General features: G+C 31.7%; 1 protein-coding gene across 1 annotated transcript; it reads left to right on the forward strand.

Annotated features, from left to right (window-relative positions):
- The first annotated feature begins 7,286 nt into the window (after positions 1 to 7,286).
- Positions 7,287 to 13,350, forward strand: LOC115716624 (phosphomevalonate kinase, peroxisomal). The gene is made up of 10 exons (XM_061115768.1): positions 7,287 to 7,637; positions 7,729 to 7,879; positions 8,121 to 8,219; positions 8,502 to 8,607; positions 8,707 to 8,759; positions 9,007 to 9,369; positions 10,010 to 10,114; positions 10,401 to 10,628; positions 12,038 to 12,160; positions 12,782 to 13,350. The coding sequence occupies exons 1-10, from the start codon at positions 7,630 to 7,632 to the stop codon at positions 13,043 to 13,045; spliced, it is 1,500 nt and encodes a 499-aa protein (XP_060971751.1). The 5' UTR covers positions 7,287 to 7,629; the 3' UTR covers positions 13,046 to 13,350.
- Positions 13,351 to 20,864: the final 7,514 nt, after the last annotated feature.

Here is a 20,864-nt window from a genome sequence, read left to right on the forward strand (position 1 = left end):
ACTATAATCATGAACAAATATATACATATTTATATATATGTTCTAGACTTAAAAGAATTTATACATTAAACATAATCATGAAATAAATCATGTGAACCATGCAACATAAAATGATTTGATCTTTATTAATTAGTAAATCTAATTATATTAAAATGGGTTTTATTTAGGGCACAAAACCCAACAGTTTCATCGTACATGAATTCAGAAAAGAGCTAAGTTTCCATCACTTTTCAGTTATGGCCTTTGCACGGTATGTCGTGCAAAGGTAGCCAAAAATTAAAGAGCTATGGCCCTTGTGCGGTATGTCGCGCAGGAGTAGCCTAAACGTGGTTTCAAAAGCAGACTCCGATTTGTGAGCTTTTGTTACACAAAAGTGTACGTTGCACAACAACAACACATATTTAAGACCAATTAATGAATAAAAATGGTGTTTCAATTCAATATTGTGTCAAACAACTTGCTAACAAGATAACTTCTTAAAGTTATTCTTTATTCTTTAGTTCCACATGCGTACAAACATGTCCTTCCAAGAAAATACATAGGCAATGTCTATAGTACTTGGTGAATTGCAAGTGACCAAGAGACCGTAAGTTTTCTCGATCACTTTCAGAGCACCCACACTGTACAACATTGAACAAGCACATATATACTTAGGCCAAAAAATTTAAAGCTTTGCTAAAGCTAGAAATTAATGGATAAGTAAGTGCATCCGGGCACGCTGCAAGGTGAACATAAAATGCATAAACTTGGGATTAAAGGCTCCTAGTAAGCTACATGTTCAAAAAGTCGAAAGAAGATAAAGTTAGGATTAAAGACCGCTTGGTCAATTATTTATTTGAAAGTAAAGGGCCTTAAGGCCATAATACAAGAGAAAAAATTGGTTCAAATGCATAAGACCATTGCCATGCAAGAACCGTGCAACCAGAGAAGAAGTGGACAGAATTCCTATGGGAACCAATGTTGGAATATGTTTTACCAGGATCTAGATTCACTAACAAGTATGTTATTAACATCCTAAATATGAACTTCTAAAACGATATGAAATAAAAATATATAAAGTTTCGGGAACCTTTGTTGGGTTTTATGCCCTAAATAAAACTCTTTACAATCTGATTAGTTATCAATATACGAAATTTGAAGTGATTGATGTTTGCATGAATTTTACATGCTAATGGTTTAATATGTTTGATATGTTTATTACATTCATACACACAAAATCAGTTAAATCCAGATCATATGTTTATTCACAATTACAGTATCGTCAACACAGTGGAATGTGATTATGATCATATGAATCAAAAGACGTGGTCCCTGTTTCATCAGTGTTATTGGATTTACACTAATGTGATAATCAGCGATGATGTGTACTTACACTTGGAGTAAGTGTTATGTTCTTTCCAGGACATTAGTAAAGTATACTAGTTTCGAATGTATGGAGTATACATTGGACTGGACCGATATTGCAACTAAGTTAAGATATTACAAACTTACCGTTATACATATCTTTCCAAGTCAATATCAGTAGTTGATCTTAAGATTAAAAGAATCTAAATCCTGATATGCTTAGGCTCAACTCAGGAGTGCTATTCATGTTCTTTGATTTATTAGTTAAGCCTACTTTTGGGTTAGGGTGATACGTATATTTTGGGAACATTATAGTATGATTGAGTGGGAGTGCTGAACATAAATATGGAATCTATAGCTTCTACTGGTGTATAGAAGTCAAGTGATGATTCCTTTCGAGCTTAGCAAATAGAAGTAAATGGATGAGCTCTTGTTTAACTGACTAATTATTAGATCACTAAACACCATTTACAGGTAGCTAAGTATTTTAAGGGGCAAAATACATTGAGGGGTGAGAACGGTAAAGAAATCCCATCTCGATGTAGATCATCTATATAGAGGATCTTTAAATCACAATAAGATTATAACAATGGTTAAATGAGATAGTATATTGATATCGTGGAACATACAATATGCTCTATATAAGTCTGAGAGTGCAATTCTAAGTTCTAAGAGTGGATTCAACGAAGAATTAATAAGTAGGAATTTACTTTGTAAATTTGGTTCACTTATTGGAAGCTCAGCATATAGATCCATGGTCCCCATTCTAGTTGAGAACATTCTGCTTGTAAGACTCATTAATTGATTCGTGATTGATCAATTATAATTCTAAAGTTAGACTATGTCTAATTTTATGAATTTTCACTAAGCAGGGGTGAAATTGTAAAGAAAAGAGATTCTAGGTTTATTTATTTATTAATGGACTTTATATGTCTAATTAATAATTAAATTAAATGACAATATTATTTAATAATCTATTTTAGTTATTAAATAATTATTTTTGGCATTTAAAAGGTTAGAATTGGAAAATTGGCGTTTTTGAGAAAATAGAGATAAAATTTGATAAAACTGCAAAATTAAGTGAGGCCCATTATAACACCATGGCCGGCCACTTATTGTGGGATTTCAAATTAATATTTTCATTATTTTAATGCCAAATAATTCCTAACCTAAACCTAGTAGTTGCCTATAAATAGAAAGTGATGGCTCAGTCAAAAGACAAGTTTTCACAAGCCTTTCTGACAGAAATTTCTCTCTTCAGAAAAACTAAGCTTTCCCCACTTTCTATACCTGGCCGAAACCCTCTCTCTTCTTTTCTCCTTGATCAATTTCGACCCTAGTGAAAGAGTAAGTGCCCACACACAGCAAGCAGTAACTCAATCATAGATTGGAAGACTGTGAAGGATCAAACTTGAAGAAGAAGGACATTCGGGCTCAGATCTTGATTATACTCTGCTACAGAAAGGATACAAGGGTTAGAGATCTGAGTGGAAGGAGACATTAATTCTGCTGCATGAATGTAAGGTTTTCTTAACTTTATATGTGTTTAATTTATCGTTTTAGAAAGTTCATATTTAGGGTGTTTAAACAACATACTTGTGAGTAGATCTAAGATCCTGGTAAAATAAAATATCCAACAACCTTAAAGTGGTTGCAGCGGGATATAATGTCTCCTTCCACTCAGATCTCTAACCCTTGTATCCTTTCTGTAGCAGGGTATCACCAAGATCTGAGTCTGAATCTCCTTCTCTTGAAACTGGATTCTTCACAGCCTTACACACTATGATTGAGTACCACTTGATGTGTGTGGGCACTCACACTTTTCACTATAGGATTCGGTTTTGAAGAGAGGAAAGAGAGAGAGGGTTTCGAATAGGGTAAGTGAAGGAGGCTTAAAATTTTACTGAAGGAATGAGATGCATCATCTTTTTCCTTTAACCATCACTACCTATTTATAGGAAACCACTTAGGGTCAGGTTAGATTTAATTAGCATTAAAATAATGAAAAAATAAAGTGGCAAAACCCTTCCCAAGTGGTCGGCCATGGATTGTGGGCTCCACTTTACAATTTTGCCATTTTTCTCATTTTTCATCTCATTTTCTCAAAAATGCCATTTTTCCAATTTAACCACTTAAATCTCAATTCTAATTATTTAATAACTAAAATTAATTATTAAATAATATTGCCATTTAATATATTTATTAATTAGACTCAACAAAGTCTCTTAATTAATAAATAAACCCTAGATTCTCTTTTCTTCACAATTAAGCCCTAGCTTAGTGAAAATTCATAAACTTGACATAGTCTAGTTTTAGAATTTTGATTGATTAATTAAAATCAATTAACTGAGTCTTACAAGTAGTATTGTCTCAACTAGTATGGGGACCATGGGCCTATATATATGAGCTTCCAATAAGTAGATCTAGAATTTACCAAGTAAATTCACTAACTTATTAATTCCTCATTGCATCCACCATAGAACTTGGAATTGCACTCTCAGTTATATGATTTGAAGAGCTCGAACCTTGATCCGTAGAAATGAAATTATTAGTCTATGATTAATGTTATCAAAGCATCCGGACCTTGAATCCAGGTGCAAGAGAGTTGGCGATCTATCCCGCAGCTCTTATATGTTCCACGATATAGATACGCTATTAGTTATCAATTGTTATAATCCCAATAATCAATGATCCTCTATAGATGATCTACATTGTATAGGGATTAATTTACCGTTACACCCTTCAATGTATTTTATCCTTAAAACACTTAGTCACCTATAAATGATATTTCAGTAAGCTAACCTAATCACTGAAATGAGTACTCAACTATTTATCTCTGTTTAGTCAAGCTCGAAGGAAATCATCATTTCACTTCTATGTCCAGATAGAAGCTATAGATTCCATATCTATGATTAGCGCTCCCACTCAATTGCACTATCATGTTCCCAAAATGTACGTATCACCCTGACCAAAAAGTAGGCTTAACTAACAAATCAAAGAACATGAATAATACTCTTGAGATCGAACCTAACCATGTCAGGATTAAGATCATTTGATCTAGGATCAACTAGGTGATATTGAATTGAATAGATATTTTACGGTAAATTTATCATATCTAATCCAAGTACAATATCGGTCACTTCCAATGCATATTACATGCATCCAACCCAAGCTTTACTTTAACCAATACCCTAGAAACGACATAGCACTTATCCAAGGTGCAAGTAAACTATGTTGTAGATTATCATATCAGTTAAATCCTGTGTACTGATAAATCTAGGAATATTTATTTAATCACACAATCTTGATTACTTTCCACTGTGCTGACGACACAATAAACAAGAATATTAATGTGATAAGGGTTTGGATGAATTTATAAATTAAATAAATATATAAATAATAACATGAACCAAATGACACATTAAATAAGTGATTCAAATACTTCTGTCTCTTTATTGATATTTAAATGATAGAGATTACATTGAAATAGAGTTTTATTTAGGGCACAAAGGCCAACAACCAAGTACCGAGAAGAATCTCTAAGGCAGGATCTAAGCCATATGTAGAGTTTTGATGCAGGTTCCAAGCCATAGGCAGAGTTCTGATGTAGGTTCCAAGCCATAGGTAGAGTTTTGATGTAGGTTCCAAGCCACATGCAGAGTTCCTATGAAGGTTCTAAGTCATAGAAAAAGTTCTTATGAAGGTTCTAAGTCGCAGATAGAGTTCCTAGGAAGGTTCTAAGTCATAAACATAGTTCCTATGAAGGTTTTAAGTCATAGACAGAGTTCCTATGAAGGTTCCAAGTCGTAGACAAAGTTTCTATGAGGGATCCAAGTCATGGACAGAGTTTCTTAACAAGATCCAAGAGTCGAACACGTCTCTAATAAGATACCAGTCCAAGACTCAATCTTGTTCCTCAAAAAGTCAAACATTACACATCCTAAAGCTATCAAGCGGATTATTATGTGAGAAGACTACTTTAAAATGTGAGAATTTAAAAGTTTCTAAAAGCTTTAAAAAGCTTGAAACTTATCAATGGTAAATTTAAAGAAGAGATGTCGAAGAAGAGAAGATGATGCATATATGGAGAGAGAAGATCAAAAGTTCAAAAAGCACAGCCAGATACTTGGCCAGACAAGACTGCTCGATAGAGGCTACTATAGTTAAGACAAGAGTTGAAAAGTTCTATCTGAACAGACATTCAAACATGGACTTAAGGGGCAAATATTATCGCAAATTTTGTCCACTTAACGTGGCATGTCCACATGGTCAAGACTGAGGACACGTGGAATACAAATCCTCAACAATGAGACAAAGTCACCTTACACAACATGTCAATTGTCAAGGGTTCTAAAGCAATCAAGCAAAACTATCGAGCAATAAGCAAGAGGAGTTAAACAGACCACCAAGGCCTTAACCAACCATGTCTAATTGGCCAAGGAGAGTGTATAGGCCGGCCAGAAGAAGCTTGTATGGCCGGCTAAGGTTTGAGCACAAGCTAGCTGACCAAAGAGTGACTGTCAGGCTGAAAAGTCCTGTTCAACCAAGAAGGCCTGACCTTTGCATGGAAAAGCTGGCGGGCATATGGAAAAGCTGGCAGGCACATGGAAAAGATGGCAGTCACATAGAAAGGGTGGCAGGCACATAGAAAGCAGGCAGGCACATCCTGAGGCTGCAAGAACAATACCTGGTCAGCCATCGGAGTGTATAGGCCGGCCAGGCCCTACAAAATAGGGCTGGCCGGCCAACTTCTGCATACAACTCTGACCAGCTAAGAAAAGTTGCGAGACAGGTCCAACAATCCACAAAATAGGGATTTTTCTTCGAGATATTAGTCCTATTGTATGGGATTTAGTTATCCTTTTTTTGTAACTTGAATAATAGATAAAAAGATGTAAATATCCTTATTTTAAAGAGATATCCTTACCTACTTGAATTAGATCTCTTGTAAGCCCTACACTATATAAAGGGCATTAGGTCCCTCTCATTACCTAAGTTATTCCAAGTCACTCCACTTGCATAAAAAGGACTAAGCTACACGTGAAAGCCTCTATCTATCTCTCTCTCTCTCTCTCTTTCTCTCTCTCTCATACTTCATGCCACCTAGACATTAGGTCACATCTTCTCATAAGTTCTTCATAAGAACTCATCAGTTTTTTATCTACAATACATTGTTCTCGCCATTGTAACATTTAAAGAGAGCCATAGCTAGAATTTACAAGGCAAAAACCCTGTAATCTACATGGTATTATCTCTAGAATCAATACAATTAAAATGAGAGTAGGTCATTTCCCGCTGAACAAGAAGGTCAAACCTATATAAATTGTCGTGTTGCTTGTATTTTTTGCATTTATAATTTACACGTGGTGATTGCCACTCATAAATAAGGTTCTGCTGTCAGTTGACCAAATTTATAGTCAACAACCTTAAAACTGCAAAAACAGCATTGCAAAAATGCAGTGCGGTGTAGTTTAAGCAGTTTACATTATTATCATTATTAGCATTAAAAAAATGAAAAAGATTAGTTTAATAAAGTTTCAACAATTAAACAAGAAAAAATTTATTTTATCAAACTTTCAACGTGATAACATATATATACTAATTAAGTTATTATATTGAATAAATTATATAATATACAAATGTATATATATTACATATTATATATTAATAATAATATGGTAATAATAAGAATTTAGAAAAAATAAAAAGTGAGAATAAATTATAAGAATTTTTTTTAAATTTAATTGTCTAGCTTGGACATTATAAAAATCATAATATAAAAATTAATATTTTTATAATATATAATGCAATGTGGTTTGAACTGTGATTATTAAATTTAAAACTGTAAATTACACTGTATTGTGTGGTTTGGCAAAATACAAACTACAGTTGTGCCACAAAAAATTTCAAACTGTATTTTTTGTACGGTGTGATATGGTACAGGCAGTCTATGCTGTGGCAGTGTGTGCTGTGACAGTTTAGTGAATACCAGTAGTAACAATTGAAAGAGAGGGGGTTGCCGCAAATTTCTCTTATATTTTATTTGTACTTGTAGGGTCAATGGTGGAGTTGGTTGCTGGAACTTGGAAGGGTCAAAAATCTCCCAATGTCAAAACTGGACAACTGACAACATTTTAAGTAATCTAAGAGACTGTGCTGTTCATTGTCTTCTTCATTACCTACTCACTCTCCCAATCTGTTACCTCATACAAACAATCATAATAAAACTCTAAAACTCTCTTCTCCGTTTCACCATTTTTGCTTCTCAGATTTGCAGTTCCCTCAATGGCGGTGTAAGCTTTTTTGTCTCCTCCATTTGCCTTCTTAATTTAATTTAGATTCAAATCATTAAAAGAAAATATATATATATTTCTTTGGGTGCAGGGTTGTTTCTGCTCCTGGCAAGGTTTTGATGACTGGGGGATACCTTATTTTGGAGAGACCGAATCCAGGGCTTGTTCTCAGTACAAGCGCACGTTTTTACGCCATTGTTAAACCCCTTCTCGAAGAAATCAAGCCCGATAGTTGTTTTTGGGTGAGTTTAATATTGATTAACTGTAGCAATTGATCCACAATCTACTTCTTATGTTTTCTGCTATGAATGATACTAAATAATCAAAATCCATATGTTGAATTTTACATCTATTGCGTTTTTTGATTAACTGGCAGCCTGAGTTCTCCTATAGAACTAGCCTTGATATGATATTGGTTCTTACTGTGTATGGCTTCCCTTTGCTCAAGAGTGTTAAATTGCTGGCCTTTTTTCCTTTTTCCAGGCATGGACAGATGTGAAAGTGACATCTCCTCAGCTTAATAGAGAAAGCATGTATAAGTTGTCACTGAAAAATCTGACTCTTCAGAGCGTTTCAAGGCAAGTTTATAGTGGCTAATATTATGTTTGTATTTGATTTGCTTAATCAGTTTTTTTTTTTTTCATTCTAGACATGGCTATATATATATATATCATTGACATCTATAGTTATAAGATCACAGAGGAAGCTGCATCTGGTTTGGTTCAAAGATGTCAACTTTGAACACTGATCCCTCACTCTGCTTTCTTACTAAGTGCCACTAATAAAATTAGCTTTGAACTAACATTAGATTGTTAATTAAATCATCAAGATGACACTCACTATCCCATAGTTAAATTCAGGGAGTCGGGGAACCCTTTTGTGGAGCAAGCAGTGCAGTACTCTGTAGCTGCTGCATATGCTATAGCTGACAAGGACAGGAAGGAAGTGTTACAAAAACTACTACTGCAAGGTAGTTCTTCCTTTCTTTTCCCCCATGGTCTTACCTTTTTCCCAACTGGATGGTTAAGAACATCCATATTCTGATATCTCATCTTGATTTTTCTTGAAGGTCTTGATATCACCATTTTAGGTAGCAATGACTTTTATTCATACCGGAATCAGGTAATTACCTTGTCCGTGTTCTATGTATTACATGGTTTTCTTATATCAAGTGCTTGATATGGTTAATGAAAACATTCTTGGAATTGTCAAATCCATAATTTACACGTTTATGAAAAATCATGGTGTATAATATATAACCTTTGAAGCTTGCAAATTTCTATATGCTGCTAAAACGTATTAGGCTGCTTTTTCTCTAAATTATTTTATGAAACTATTTGAAGATGTGAATGAGGTTTGTTGGCTGTAGATTGAAGCACTTGGACTTCCTTTGTTGCCTGAATCATTGGCTGCTCTTCCTCCTTTTGCATCAATTACTTTCAATTCTGAGGAATCCAGTGGTGAAAATAGCAAGCCAGAAGTTGCAAAAACTGGATTGGGTTCATCTGCTGCTATGACATCTTCAGTGGTTGCTGCTTTGCTTCACTACCTGGGAGCTGTTGATCTTGCTCACGTGAAGTGCAGTTCAGATCTGGATGAGGTGCATATAATAGCTCAAACTGCTCATTGCATTGCACAGGGGAAAGTTGGCAGTGGATTTGATGTTAGTTCTGCAGTTTATGGTAGCCATCGTTATGTCCGCTTTTCACCAGAAGTAATCTCTTCTGCTCAGGTCCTTATCTCTCTCCTATTTCTTTCCCCATTTACATTTGTATGTGCGTGCATGCACAAACACACCTATTGCTGCTCGGTGATTTTGCAAGGGAAAGGAATATGTCATTGTTACCATTTTTTGTTCTAACAAACATTTTACTAAAAGATAAACTGTAAACATTAATATAAGGCTAATTAGTAATTTTTCCCCCCGAACTTTGACATGTACTAAATCATGCCTCCTGAACTGTTTTGGCTGTTAAAAATTCCCCTTGAACTATTAAGATTGTTAAATTTAAGGACTTTTATCTAATTTTAGTAAAAAAATTCTAACATGGATGAAAGTTCAGGGGGCATGATTTAACACATATAAAAGTTTGAGGGGCATGATTTGGTAGATATTTGGGGAGCATGATTTAGTACCTGAAACAGTAAAATTGAATGAAATTAGACAAAAGTTCTTAAATTTCACAATCTCAATAGTTCAGGGGGAATTTTTGACGGCCAGAAAAGTTCAGGGGACATGATTTGGTATATGTCAAAGTTCGGGGAAAAAAATTGCTAATTAGCCTTAATATAAAAGATACACAGTTCAGAATACAATTTCATCCTTTTAGAATAACAAACATCACATGTAAATTCTAGTTCTTACATTGCAGGTTGCCATAAAAGGTGCTCCCTTGACAGAAGTAGTTCTCGAAATCCTAAAAGGAAAATGGGATCATGAGAGAACAAAGCTATCATTGCCACCATTATTGAATCTTGTAAGCATGCGTTTTATACTTTCCGCTTGTTGCTATTTGTGGTGAATTTAATTTATTAATAGCAATTTTCAGTTTTTTAATGACAATGTACTACTTTTTAACCCAGTCTTAATGTAGTTGGAACTTTACTCATGTTTATCTAATTGATTTCTGTAAATAGATTTTGGTTGCATTTTGGATCCTGTGATTTTGGTTTACAGCATTGATGTGCACCTTTTATAGCTTTTTGTAAAAATAGATGCAGCTCTTGTGAGTTTTGTCCCCTAAGTGATTGGTGCTTTCACAGTTACTTGGAGAACCAGGAACTGGAGGATCTTCCACACCATCAATGGTAGGTGCTGTTAAAAAATGGCAGAAGTCTGACCCCGAAAAATCACAGGATACATGGACAAAGTTGTCAGAGGCTAATTTTGCACTTGAAACACAGTTAAATGCATTATGTAAATTGGCAGAAGAACACTGGGATGAATATAAGGAACTAATTAACAGCTGCAGCTCACTTAAACCAGAGAAGGTATGAATCAAGCTGCTCTTTTTTTTTCCTGATGTAGTACTGAAACTAATGTTAGAAATCAATTTTATAGCTAAACTTCCCACTAGCTAAAACTTTTCTCAGAAATTTTATTTGAGCAAAAGGTTTTCTTTTTCATCTTGGTTGGCTTCAACCTGAGTGAATAATTACAAAAGCCAACACTTTGTTTTCAACGGTAACCAAGTGTAGCTTTTATGAAATATACAGTGCTTCTCGTTTATTAACATTTGGAACCAAATCTGTCCTGAGATGCTTGGATGCAATTTTTAACAATTGAAAGGCCATTAAAAGCTAACCATATATGAGTCAGAATGTCCTAATTCTGAAATTCAAATCTACGAGTTTTAAAAATTGCAAAACCTCCACCAATTTTCTTTTGGTTTAATTTATTGCAGTTATTTCTGACTTAATCAGTTGCAGTCTATCTCCACTATCATGATCTTTGGTTCTAAGGCTGGAAAAATGTTTTTGTTAATTTTTTTTTTTTCATTTTTTATTTTTTTTAATTTTTTTTTTTCTTTTCAAATAGAGAAGCTACTTTCATTTATAGGAAACCATATGCTGTGAAGATTGGTTTTTGTGGTGAGCATCACATAAAATTTAGTTATCAAAATGTATCAACATTAATTTTCATGAAAATTATATACTTTATAGCTGTCTGGCATATACAATTTTAGTGTATATACATATATATTGCATTTTAGATTTCCTTAATAAAATGCAAATCACATTTGTAAGAGATAATATTGTGGAGATAGTATGCTAAAATGATCCTCTAACTGCAACATTCTCCATTTATTTGAAAAAAGTATAAAAATGAACAACATGATGATTTAGAATAGTATATTATACATTGCTACATTTGTAATTTTCAAGTTCATTTGAATGTGTGTTTTAGTTTTTGATTATAGGGATGAGAGAAAGGTATAGTCCTTTGTGCTGGTTTGTACTTTTTCTGCACTTCATTTAATTATGTTTTCATCAAATCCAGTTTCATTGTTGTACCAAAGTTGTTTCCAGATAATTGAAGTTCACCAGAGTTCTTAAGAATGAACAGTGAGATGCAAGATATTCAAATTAATTGTATATACTGTTGAGTGTTGAATAAGTTGCTAAACTTTTGGGGCAGCATTGAGAAAAGATTTGTAAACTTGATATTGTTACACATCCAAAGCTGTTTCATGATGATTTGCATGTCTTGTTTGAATTTCATGTAGCGAACTACATATTTTATTTTCAGTGAGGTTTTCTTCATCGTCTTCTATTTGGATGTTAGAAACCTCTTTTTGTCAATTATGATAAAATCATATTGGATGTTGCATCTGTTCATTCTTAATGAAATTTAGTCGTCCTTCAAAAATTTATATTTTACCATTCTATACGTGTGATAGTGGATGGAGCAAGCCACTAAACAAAGTCACGAGGTCATTGCCAAAGCTTTATTAGGCGCCAGAGATGCTATGCTTGGGATCCGGTATCATATGCGTCTGATGGGCGAGGCTGCAGGCATTCCGGTATATTGATCTGTCTTTTATTGGATTCTTGTCAGTTTATTTGCTTCAGTTTTGGGTTTCAGTGTGATTTTTATTGTTCCACTTTTTACTCTTTTAGTAAGATAATCACCACACAGAAGTTTACAACTTTATTCATGTTAAACTTTCAAGTCAACAAACAGCACATATACAAATGCATACACTGTCACACACAAATGTCGTACATGTCTTGGTCCACTGAACATATATTGATGGTGCTTGATTTTTTCCAAAGAAGATGGTATTTAAGTGCTTAGTTGCTTGTTAGATTGCTGTTGAAATGTTTTTAGAATTTAGTGTGTATATAATAATGGGGTGGAGGCAGAGATCCCTTCCATGAATAGCATGTACATATAATATATTTCTCTTCGAATGAGGATAATCTGTTGTGAGAGATACAAGTGCACAATATATGGAATGATCTCTTAATTAATATGACACTTGAAAGGATGCTGTACCTCGTAATTTGTTAGATTTTGGAAGGAAAAAAAGTGTACACACGTAGTTATGTACTTGATTGGCGTTCTGAGCTCGCTCACAATCTTATTTGTACTATTAGTTTAACTATTTTCCTAATAGATTTTGGGGCTTTGAAAATTGCAGATTGAACCTCGCTCCCAAACACAACTTTTGGATTCTACAATGAATATGGAAGGAGTATTGTTTGCTGGAGTTCCTGGAGCAGGTGGGTTCGATGCAGTGTTTGCTGTTACTTTAGGGGACTCAAGCAACCATGTCATAAAGTCATGGAGTTTGCAGAATGTTCTCGCCATGTTAGTCAGAGAAGATCCTCGTGGTGTTTCTTTGGAGGCTGCTGATCCTCGAACCATTGATATTGCTTCGTCCATTTCCTCAGTTCATATTTGATTAAGGATTAGTATCTTCGATTTGTATTTGATACAAAATCAGTTGGTAAAGGTCACAGAACAAAAGGTGAAGATAAATAAGTTAACCAAAATTTTAAAGTAGGGTTTTGCTCTTAGTTTTCATAAATGTTGCCCTACAAAGAAGTTGTTCATGATCAATTTGATATTGCCAAATTCATCCAAATATGTTACTGCTTGTTTTTTTTTCCTTCTCACTAAACAAGGTGTAACTAGACCATGTATAATGTCTAGTTAAATAGTGAGCTTGTATTAGTTAAATATTAATTTAATATATTTTTTTTTAAACACTTTCCTTTTTTAATAATGTGGCCTCTGGGCAACTATTTTAAGAATAATTATGTATCGTGTTCTGTTTTTTTTTTTAATATATATTATAAAATTAGATAACTTAACCGATTTTAATGGTTTTCCATCATTAATTACTAGAAATTCATAAAATTATTCAAAAATTTCAAATTTTTTTTACGTAAGGTAAAATCTAGAGTGATCCTTTAAGAATTTAACAATAACTCATATCTACTCCTGAATGTACATCCATATGTTCAAATACAGATTTTACTTTTAAGTGAATTTTAGTATATTGACTATTTGCAGAGAATGATCTTGTCAAAACCACTATGAACAAGATGCAAATGTCATAGATATTAAACTGTGTTGTGGTCTTTTGATGATTTAGATTTAGTTACAATAAATACTTATTAGAATAGTCCAAGTGGATTCTGATCACAAAATACAAAACTCATAATCCATACATTAACATACAGTTTGAATTCATTGACAGAAAATGGTTTTTAAACTTGTAAAAGTTATATTGTATTGTATTCTGGAAACTGAAATTTAAAATTTCTATTTGGAATCTAAAATTTAAAGTCAAAAACTTAAATTTATACCAAATAATCTTGAGTTTTATTCAAGGTTGTACCACCACTAATAATCTAACTTTAAATTAGGTTGCCTATAGTAAACATATACAAGTAGGAGATTCTATAAGACCGAGAATTTATATCATTTCGCTATAGAATATTTGGAATATAGTCATCTGCGGTATTTAATTTCATAGAAGAAAATAAAATGACATCATTACCAAATAATTTATAAACCATCTATTCAATGATATACTATCTAAGCAATTTCTTAATGAAAAAGCTAAGAGGAAAACAAAGGATAATTTCAATTAAAATAAGAATCCAATGATATCCCGTTGAGGCGAGAGTTAAAATTATTCTTATTTTATAAATTTCTTCATTGTTTCATATTGTAAACACTAGTCTAAGTTGTCATCTTTGGATGTACAACTAGATGTTGCATTTACAAATATTTATCTAATCAAGATCTAACACTATTATGTTTGTCTAACAGATGACAATCCTTTGGGATTTGTCCCATTAAAATAACAAACTAAGTTAGTCAACAATGAAGATTCAAAATTTGTACTACAACATCAATAACAGAAGACAACATGATTCAATATAAATTCATACACATTCAAAAATTATCATACATTTAACACGTAATAAAGACATGTAAAAAAATAAACACATCTCAAATAATTTTCAAAGTTTCCAACAAATTGATAAAGTGTCTCGTTTAGGCAAGAGTCAATGATATCATTCATTGAATAGAGTAGTCAACTCATCTAAATTGATACTATTCTAGCAACCTTTTATTCGATCAAGATAAAAATTTGGCGTTGTCCCGTTTAGGCAAGAGTCAAGGTCATTTTATCTTATGAGCTTCCACTATTATTTCATACTTTGTAAGCCCTACTCTTAGCAGCCACTATTAGTGTAACGCCCTAATGCTAAGGCACGCTACAGTGCTTTTTCAATTACAGTGCAAACTTTGCTAATTAAAGAATTTTCTTGAAAAACGTGTCAAATTAAAAGTTTTATATTAAATATTAAACTTTATATAATATCAAAATATTTACAAGTGCTGGGATCCCATTTTCAAACTTTTAAACTTGATACTCCAAAATACATATAAATCAGGTCGCACAGCGACTACAAAATATAACCCCAGATGTCCCGAGACCGAACACTCCAGGTCGCGCCGCTTCGACATGTACAACTTCATCCGAGCTCAGGTTCACTCCTGTTCAGCCTTCGCCTTTCCTTTACCTACACATGGAAGCAGAACTGTGAGTCGATAGACTCAGTAAGAAAAGCATATAACATATCATATAATTTCTGACTTGTATCTAGGCGCCCATACACCTATTTACAAGGTTCAACAGATGAGTAAGAACGTTCCATACCAGGGTATAGCCACTATACCACATACACTACGTACCTCTCTGTACGAGTGTTGGTAGAGTTTGCTTCATACCCTGAGTACCTCTGAGTAATGTACCACACATACTCAGTACCTCTCCGTACTTATGCTGGTATCACGGTACTCTCAAATAACAATCACTATACCAATACACTCTATACCTTAACCATATAAGTGTTGGTAGTGCAACTAACATTTTAAGCATGCATATACACATAACATGTACATACACTCAGTTATTGATATCACACATTATATTCAGTTCTTACCTTCTTTTCGAATTCAAGTGTGCTAGTCGAACTGAACGGAAAGTCTCGTACTAGATGGATGCCCTAATCACATTATGAAACCGGGTAAGTTACACAATCAAAACCCTGATCCCAGGAAACCCAAAACCATAACCCTAGGTTCTGTTATACTCCCTAGAGATTACCCAAACTCTGGAATTAGGGAAACACCCAACCACGGCACTGAAATGGAAGAAAATTGAGAAAATGAAGTGTTTGGGAATCCTGCCAGAGGTCTGGCAAAACCGGCTAGCCGGTTTGCACCAGTTCTCCCCAAACTCTTCACCTCTTGCTCAATTTTCCACCAAATGCTACCAAACTTTCCAGAGTACCTAAACAATGCATAGACAATATTTTCCAACCAGTATTTCACAGAAAAACCCAATGAATCAATTTATGCCATTAGAGTTCAAAGCTTTGAACTCAAAGCTTAAACTTGCACAACACCCATTCCAACCATTAATACCAGCTGCTAGGACCTAAAACCAACTCAAATTAAGCTTAGAATTCGAACCCTAAGCATTCCCAACCCTAACAGCCCCTATACTACAAAACCATAAACTCAAACTAAGTAAAAACTTAAAAACTAAGGAAGGGTGTTACTAGGGCTTACCTTAGCTTGATTCTCCCAAGATTTCCTTGCTAAAATCACCACAAATCAGCAGCTATCCCCCTTGTTCTTGCTGGTTTCGAAGAGAGAGAGAGAAGGAAAGAGAGAGCTTCTCTTAATTTTGGTATTTTTCTCTTAATTCACTAAATGAAAATGAGGGTTAGGGAAAATTCATTTCCCTTGCTGAAATAGTTTGCTAGGTGTCACTAATCTAGGCAGCCACCTCAACATACACTTAAGAAAATGACTAAATTACCCTTTGACTCAAAATGAGGGTATTTCTAAAGCTAGGGGTAAAATGGTCAAATTCCATAACACCGCTTGATCTCGATATTTTATTTTTTCTAAAATATTTCCCACTAAGAAATAAGGTTCTAAACTTTAGGGGTGTTCATAAAATAGCCGATCTAATCCAATCCGCACGATCCAATCCAATCCGCAAAGTGCGGATATCCGCACTTGTGCGGATTGGATTGGATTGGATTGGAAAATTCAAAATCCGCACTTGTGCGGATTGGATGTTGATTGACATGTAAAAGTAACTGATCTAATCCAATTCACACCTATTTATAACAAAATTAAAAAATTATATATACAAATAACATTTTACTATAAAGAAAATAGTAATTTAAAAGTCTAATACATATAATACAATTATAGTACAAAACTTAATAGATAAAATGTATATTTTATTCTTATATTTTTTTTTTCTACATACAATTTAAAATAAAATTAAATATTTTTTTGTATATATACAATTTTTTTTCTTCCTTTGAATTTATTATTTGTTATTTTATTGATTTAATGTGTTGTTGGAGACATAAAATAACTGTAATTTTTTTTTTATTTTGTTGCTAGTTATGTGAAGAAAAAATATTTTTTTCATAAATATTAAATAATTTAATATTAAAAAGTAACCAATCCAAAGTAACTGATCCAATCTGCACTTTTGCGGATTGGATTGGATTGAATTTGAGCTATTGTGCGGATTGCATTGGATCCAAAAAATGAAATCTGCATTTAGTGCGAATTGGATGTTGTTTGACCAAAAAAGTGCAGATTGGATCGGATGAACAACCCTACTAAACTTACCCATGTGATCAAACTAGCCATCCATCGCATTTTCCGTTGTCGCCGAGCAAAAACTACAAAAATAATATATTTAACATATAAGTCAAATAATACCCCTAGAGTTTTATACAATCTCCGGAATTGAAAAATTATAACTCTACTATTCATTTCTAAATATTAGGGTCCACAAATAAATTAATTCATAAATAATTATAAAAGTAACAGAAATTAGTGCTAATTGTCTTTACTAATCCAAATTACTAAAGCGGTCATTACAATTAGGGTGTTAAAAATAAAAGACTTACAATAATACTTATCTTTTGAGATTCTACGTCGTTAAATTCCTAATGAACAGACATCTATTAGGGAAGAATCTCACTAAAATAAGAACTATGTAGAACCAACAATAGATATCGAATATCCTTATAACTAAAACTCATTATTTTAAGGGTTGTATTTTCATTTGATATCTATTTTAATCTATTTATTTAATTAAAATTACTAATTTAGATAACTCTAAATATAAATTTTAATTTAATATTTATAAAATTAAATACTTACTTTGATAGATCTAAAAATAAAAATTTATTTTTCATCCTTAGTATTAATTGTCAATAAATATTAGGCTAATTAGTAATTTTTTCCCCCGAACTTTGACATGTACTAAATCGTGCCCCCTGAACTTTTTTGGCCGTTAAAAATTCCCCCCGAACTATTGAGATTGTTAAATTTAAGGACTTTTGTCTAATTTTAGTAAAAAAATTCTAACATGGATTAAAGTTCAAGGGGCATGATTTAGTACATATCAAAGTTTGAGGGGCATGATTTGGTAGATATCAAAGTCTGGGAATAGTAAAATCAAATGAAATTAGACAAAAGTCCTTAAATTTAACAATCTCAATAATTTAGGGGAAATTTCTAACAGCCCAAAAAGTTCAGGGTTCACGATTTTGTACATGTCAAAATTTGGGGGAAAAAACTACTAATTAGCCTAAATATTATGAAAGTTATTTAATTTAAGTTGGTCCAAAATTAATTAAAATTAATTTTCAACTTAAATCTAATTTTTAATAAATATATATCCTTTTGAATTCGAAATCCAATGTATTTAGAAAAATACATTTTTGAATTACATTAAAATAAAATAAAATAAACTTGAAAAATTATTCTAATTTATGTTGATTTAAAATTAATTAAATTAATTTTTAATATAAATTTAATTAAATTTGTTAAGAAAAATATCAAATATTTAAGTATTTTGAACAAATCAACATAAATATTAATTTTCTATTAAATTAAATATATCTTAGAAAAATACCATAAGTCTACTTAAAAAATAACTATCTAAATAATTCATAAACTAATTAATGATTTTTTAATTAAAATATAATATATTTTAGTCTATTTATTTTAATTAAATCATTAATGAACATTACTTGATATAAGTTGAACTAAAATTAATTAACAAATAAATTTTCAACATTAATCTAATTTTCAAAATGAAAATTTCAAAATATTTACATTTAAAATAAATGTATTTCGAAATTAATGTGGGAAAAATAATTATTAAAATAAAATATAATCTAAAAAATTATTCTAATTTAAGTTGATCTGAAATTAAAAAATTTCCAACTTAAATATAACTTTCTATTTAATTAAATTTATTAAAATACAAACAAATAATTAAGTACCTTGAATAATCAACTTAATTATTAATTCTAATTTAATATCTAAGAAAAATATTTTAATTTAAGTTGGTCTAAAATTAATAAATAAATTATTTTTCAACTTAAATATATTTTCTATTAATTAAATTTCTTAAAATAGAAATGAATAATTAAGTATCTTGAATAAAATCAACTTAATTATTAATTCTAATTTAAGTTTTAAGAAAAATATTCTAATTTAAGTTGGTCTAAATTAATTATAATTGATTTTTAACTTAAATATATTTTTTTACTTAATTAAATATTAGAAAATATAAATTAGTTACTAGAAATCACTATCTAGAATCTTTTCTTTAAGGGTAAATACCATTTTGGACCCTGTGTTTTGCAAAAGTTACAGATTGGACCCTGTATTTTGTTAAATGACAAAATGGACCCTGAATTTTCCAAAATAGTAAAAATAGGACCTTGAGCTTAATTTTTGACAACTTTTTTTTTTTTTAATATAATCAACTTGAAAACAATTCCTAATATGAACAGATCCAGAAAATATAAACAATTTTTTCATAACACTTTTAGATCGAATTATAATTAAATTTTATTTTGATAAAAAATCAATTCAGGGTCCTATTTGTACCATTTTAGAAAATACAGGTTCTATTTTGTTATTTAACAAAACAGAGGGTCCAATTGATAACTTTTGCAAAACACAGAGTCCAAAATGGTATTTACCCTTTCTTTAAACTAAGTGTATTTTTCTAAATTAATTTTAAAATATTCTAATAATAAATTAATTTCATTTATTTCAAAATTAATTATGTTGCTAATTTAATTTTAATTTGGTTAAACTAGTATAATTAGGGAAATTTACATGGTATACTAACCTTTGCCATTTTTTTACAAAACTACTTGCAGGCAGTATTTTTTACTTTTTTACTGTGTTTTTTATAAGTTTCATACTGCAGTATACTTTGTTAAGTTTTCACTAGTGTTCTACTGGTGTTTTATAGTTGTTCTACTGGTATTTTGAGTTGTTCTGTTTTGTGTTCTACTGGTGTTTTATAAAAACACAGTACTTTTGTAAACTTTTCCGTGTAACAGTATTTTTGTAAAAATTACCCCAAATTCTAGTATTTTTGTAAGTATCCCTATTATTATCCTAATACAATAATTTAAATAAGGCATATGAGCCTTTACAATTGAGGTTGTTCATGTGAGGGAGGGATGGGTCCAGTATATCGTACCCACTACTATTGGCCCCCTAACTCTTACACAAGGCCCAAAAAAGAGGAATTTAACCTTTCATTAAATAATTGTTATTAATTGAATAAGTCTAATACTAATTGGGTCTAAATAAAACGATCAAATGTGATATTTTATTTTAGCAACGCAGTCTATTTAAATATCTAGAAATAAATGGGCTTTCTATATGCATCTAAGCCCAAAAGCAAACATATAGGCTCACACATGTCAAATTGATTTGGATGGGCCCTATCATGTTACTAGGTTTACATAGATGAAAGAAGTACAAAATTCACCTGTTACAAATTATTTATAAGATCTATTGACAATTGGACTATGATTAAAATCATATCATTAGATCTGTCAACAAGTTAATCATAGCAATTTAGATGAAATAAATAATAGTTTGTTAAAAAGAGTTTTTAAATAAACAATTTAAAAAAACAAACAATCCATGTAATAATATGTGAATTTGAGATATTTATGCTGATATAATTAAATTATCATTTAACTAACCAATTAAATTTTAAAAATTTAGAGTTGTTAAAACAACCTAAAATATCTCTTCAAAATTTAAAATTCAAACTAATTTTAAAATATCTAGGTTTATTTGAATTATTTTGTCAAATTAAATTAAATATCTAATAA

The sequence above is a fragment of the Cannabis sativa genome, chromosome 5, assembly GCF_029168945.1.
Source record: "Cannabis sativa cultivar Pink pepper isolate KNU-18-1 chromosome 5, ASM2916894v1, whole genome shotgun sequence".
Taxonomy (NCBI): Eukaryota; Viridiplantae; Streptophyta; class Magnoliopsida; order Rosales; family Cannabaceae; genus Cannabis; species Cannabis sativa.

What these genes read in the sequence shown, in the direction of transcription:
- LOC115716624 (XM_061115768.1), top strand. An exon ending in TTCAGAGCGTTTCAAGGCAA is followed by an intron (nt 8,220 to 8,501) that starts GTTTATAGTGGC and finishes AAATTCAGGGAG; the next exon opens with TCGGGGAACCCTTTTGTGGA. An exon ending in GCGAGGCTGCAGGCATTCCG is followed by an intron (nt 12,161 to 12,781) that starts GTATATTGATCT and finishes TGAAAATTGCAG; the next exon opens with ATTGAACCTCGCTCCCAAAC.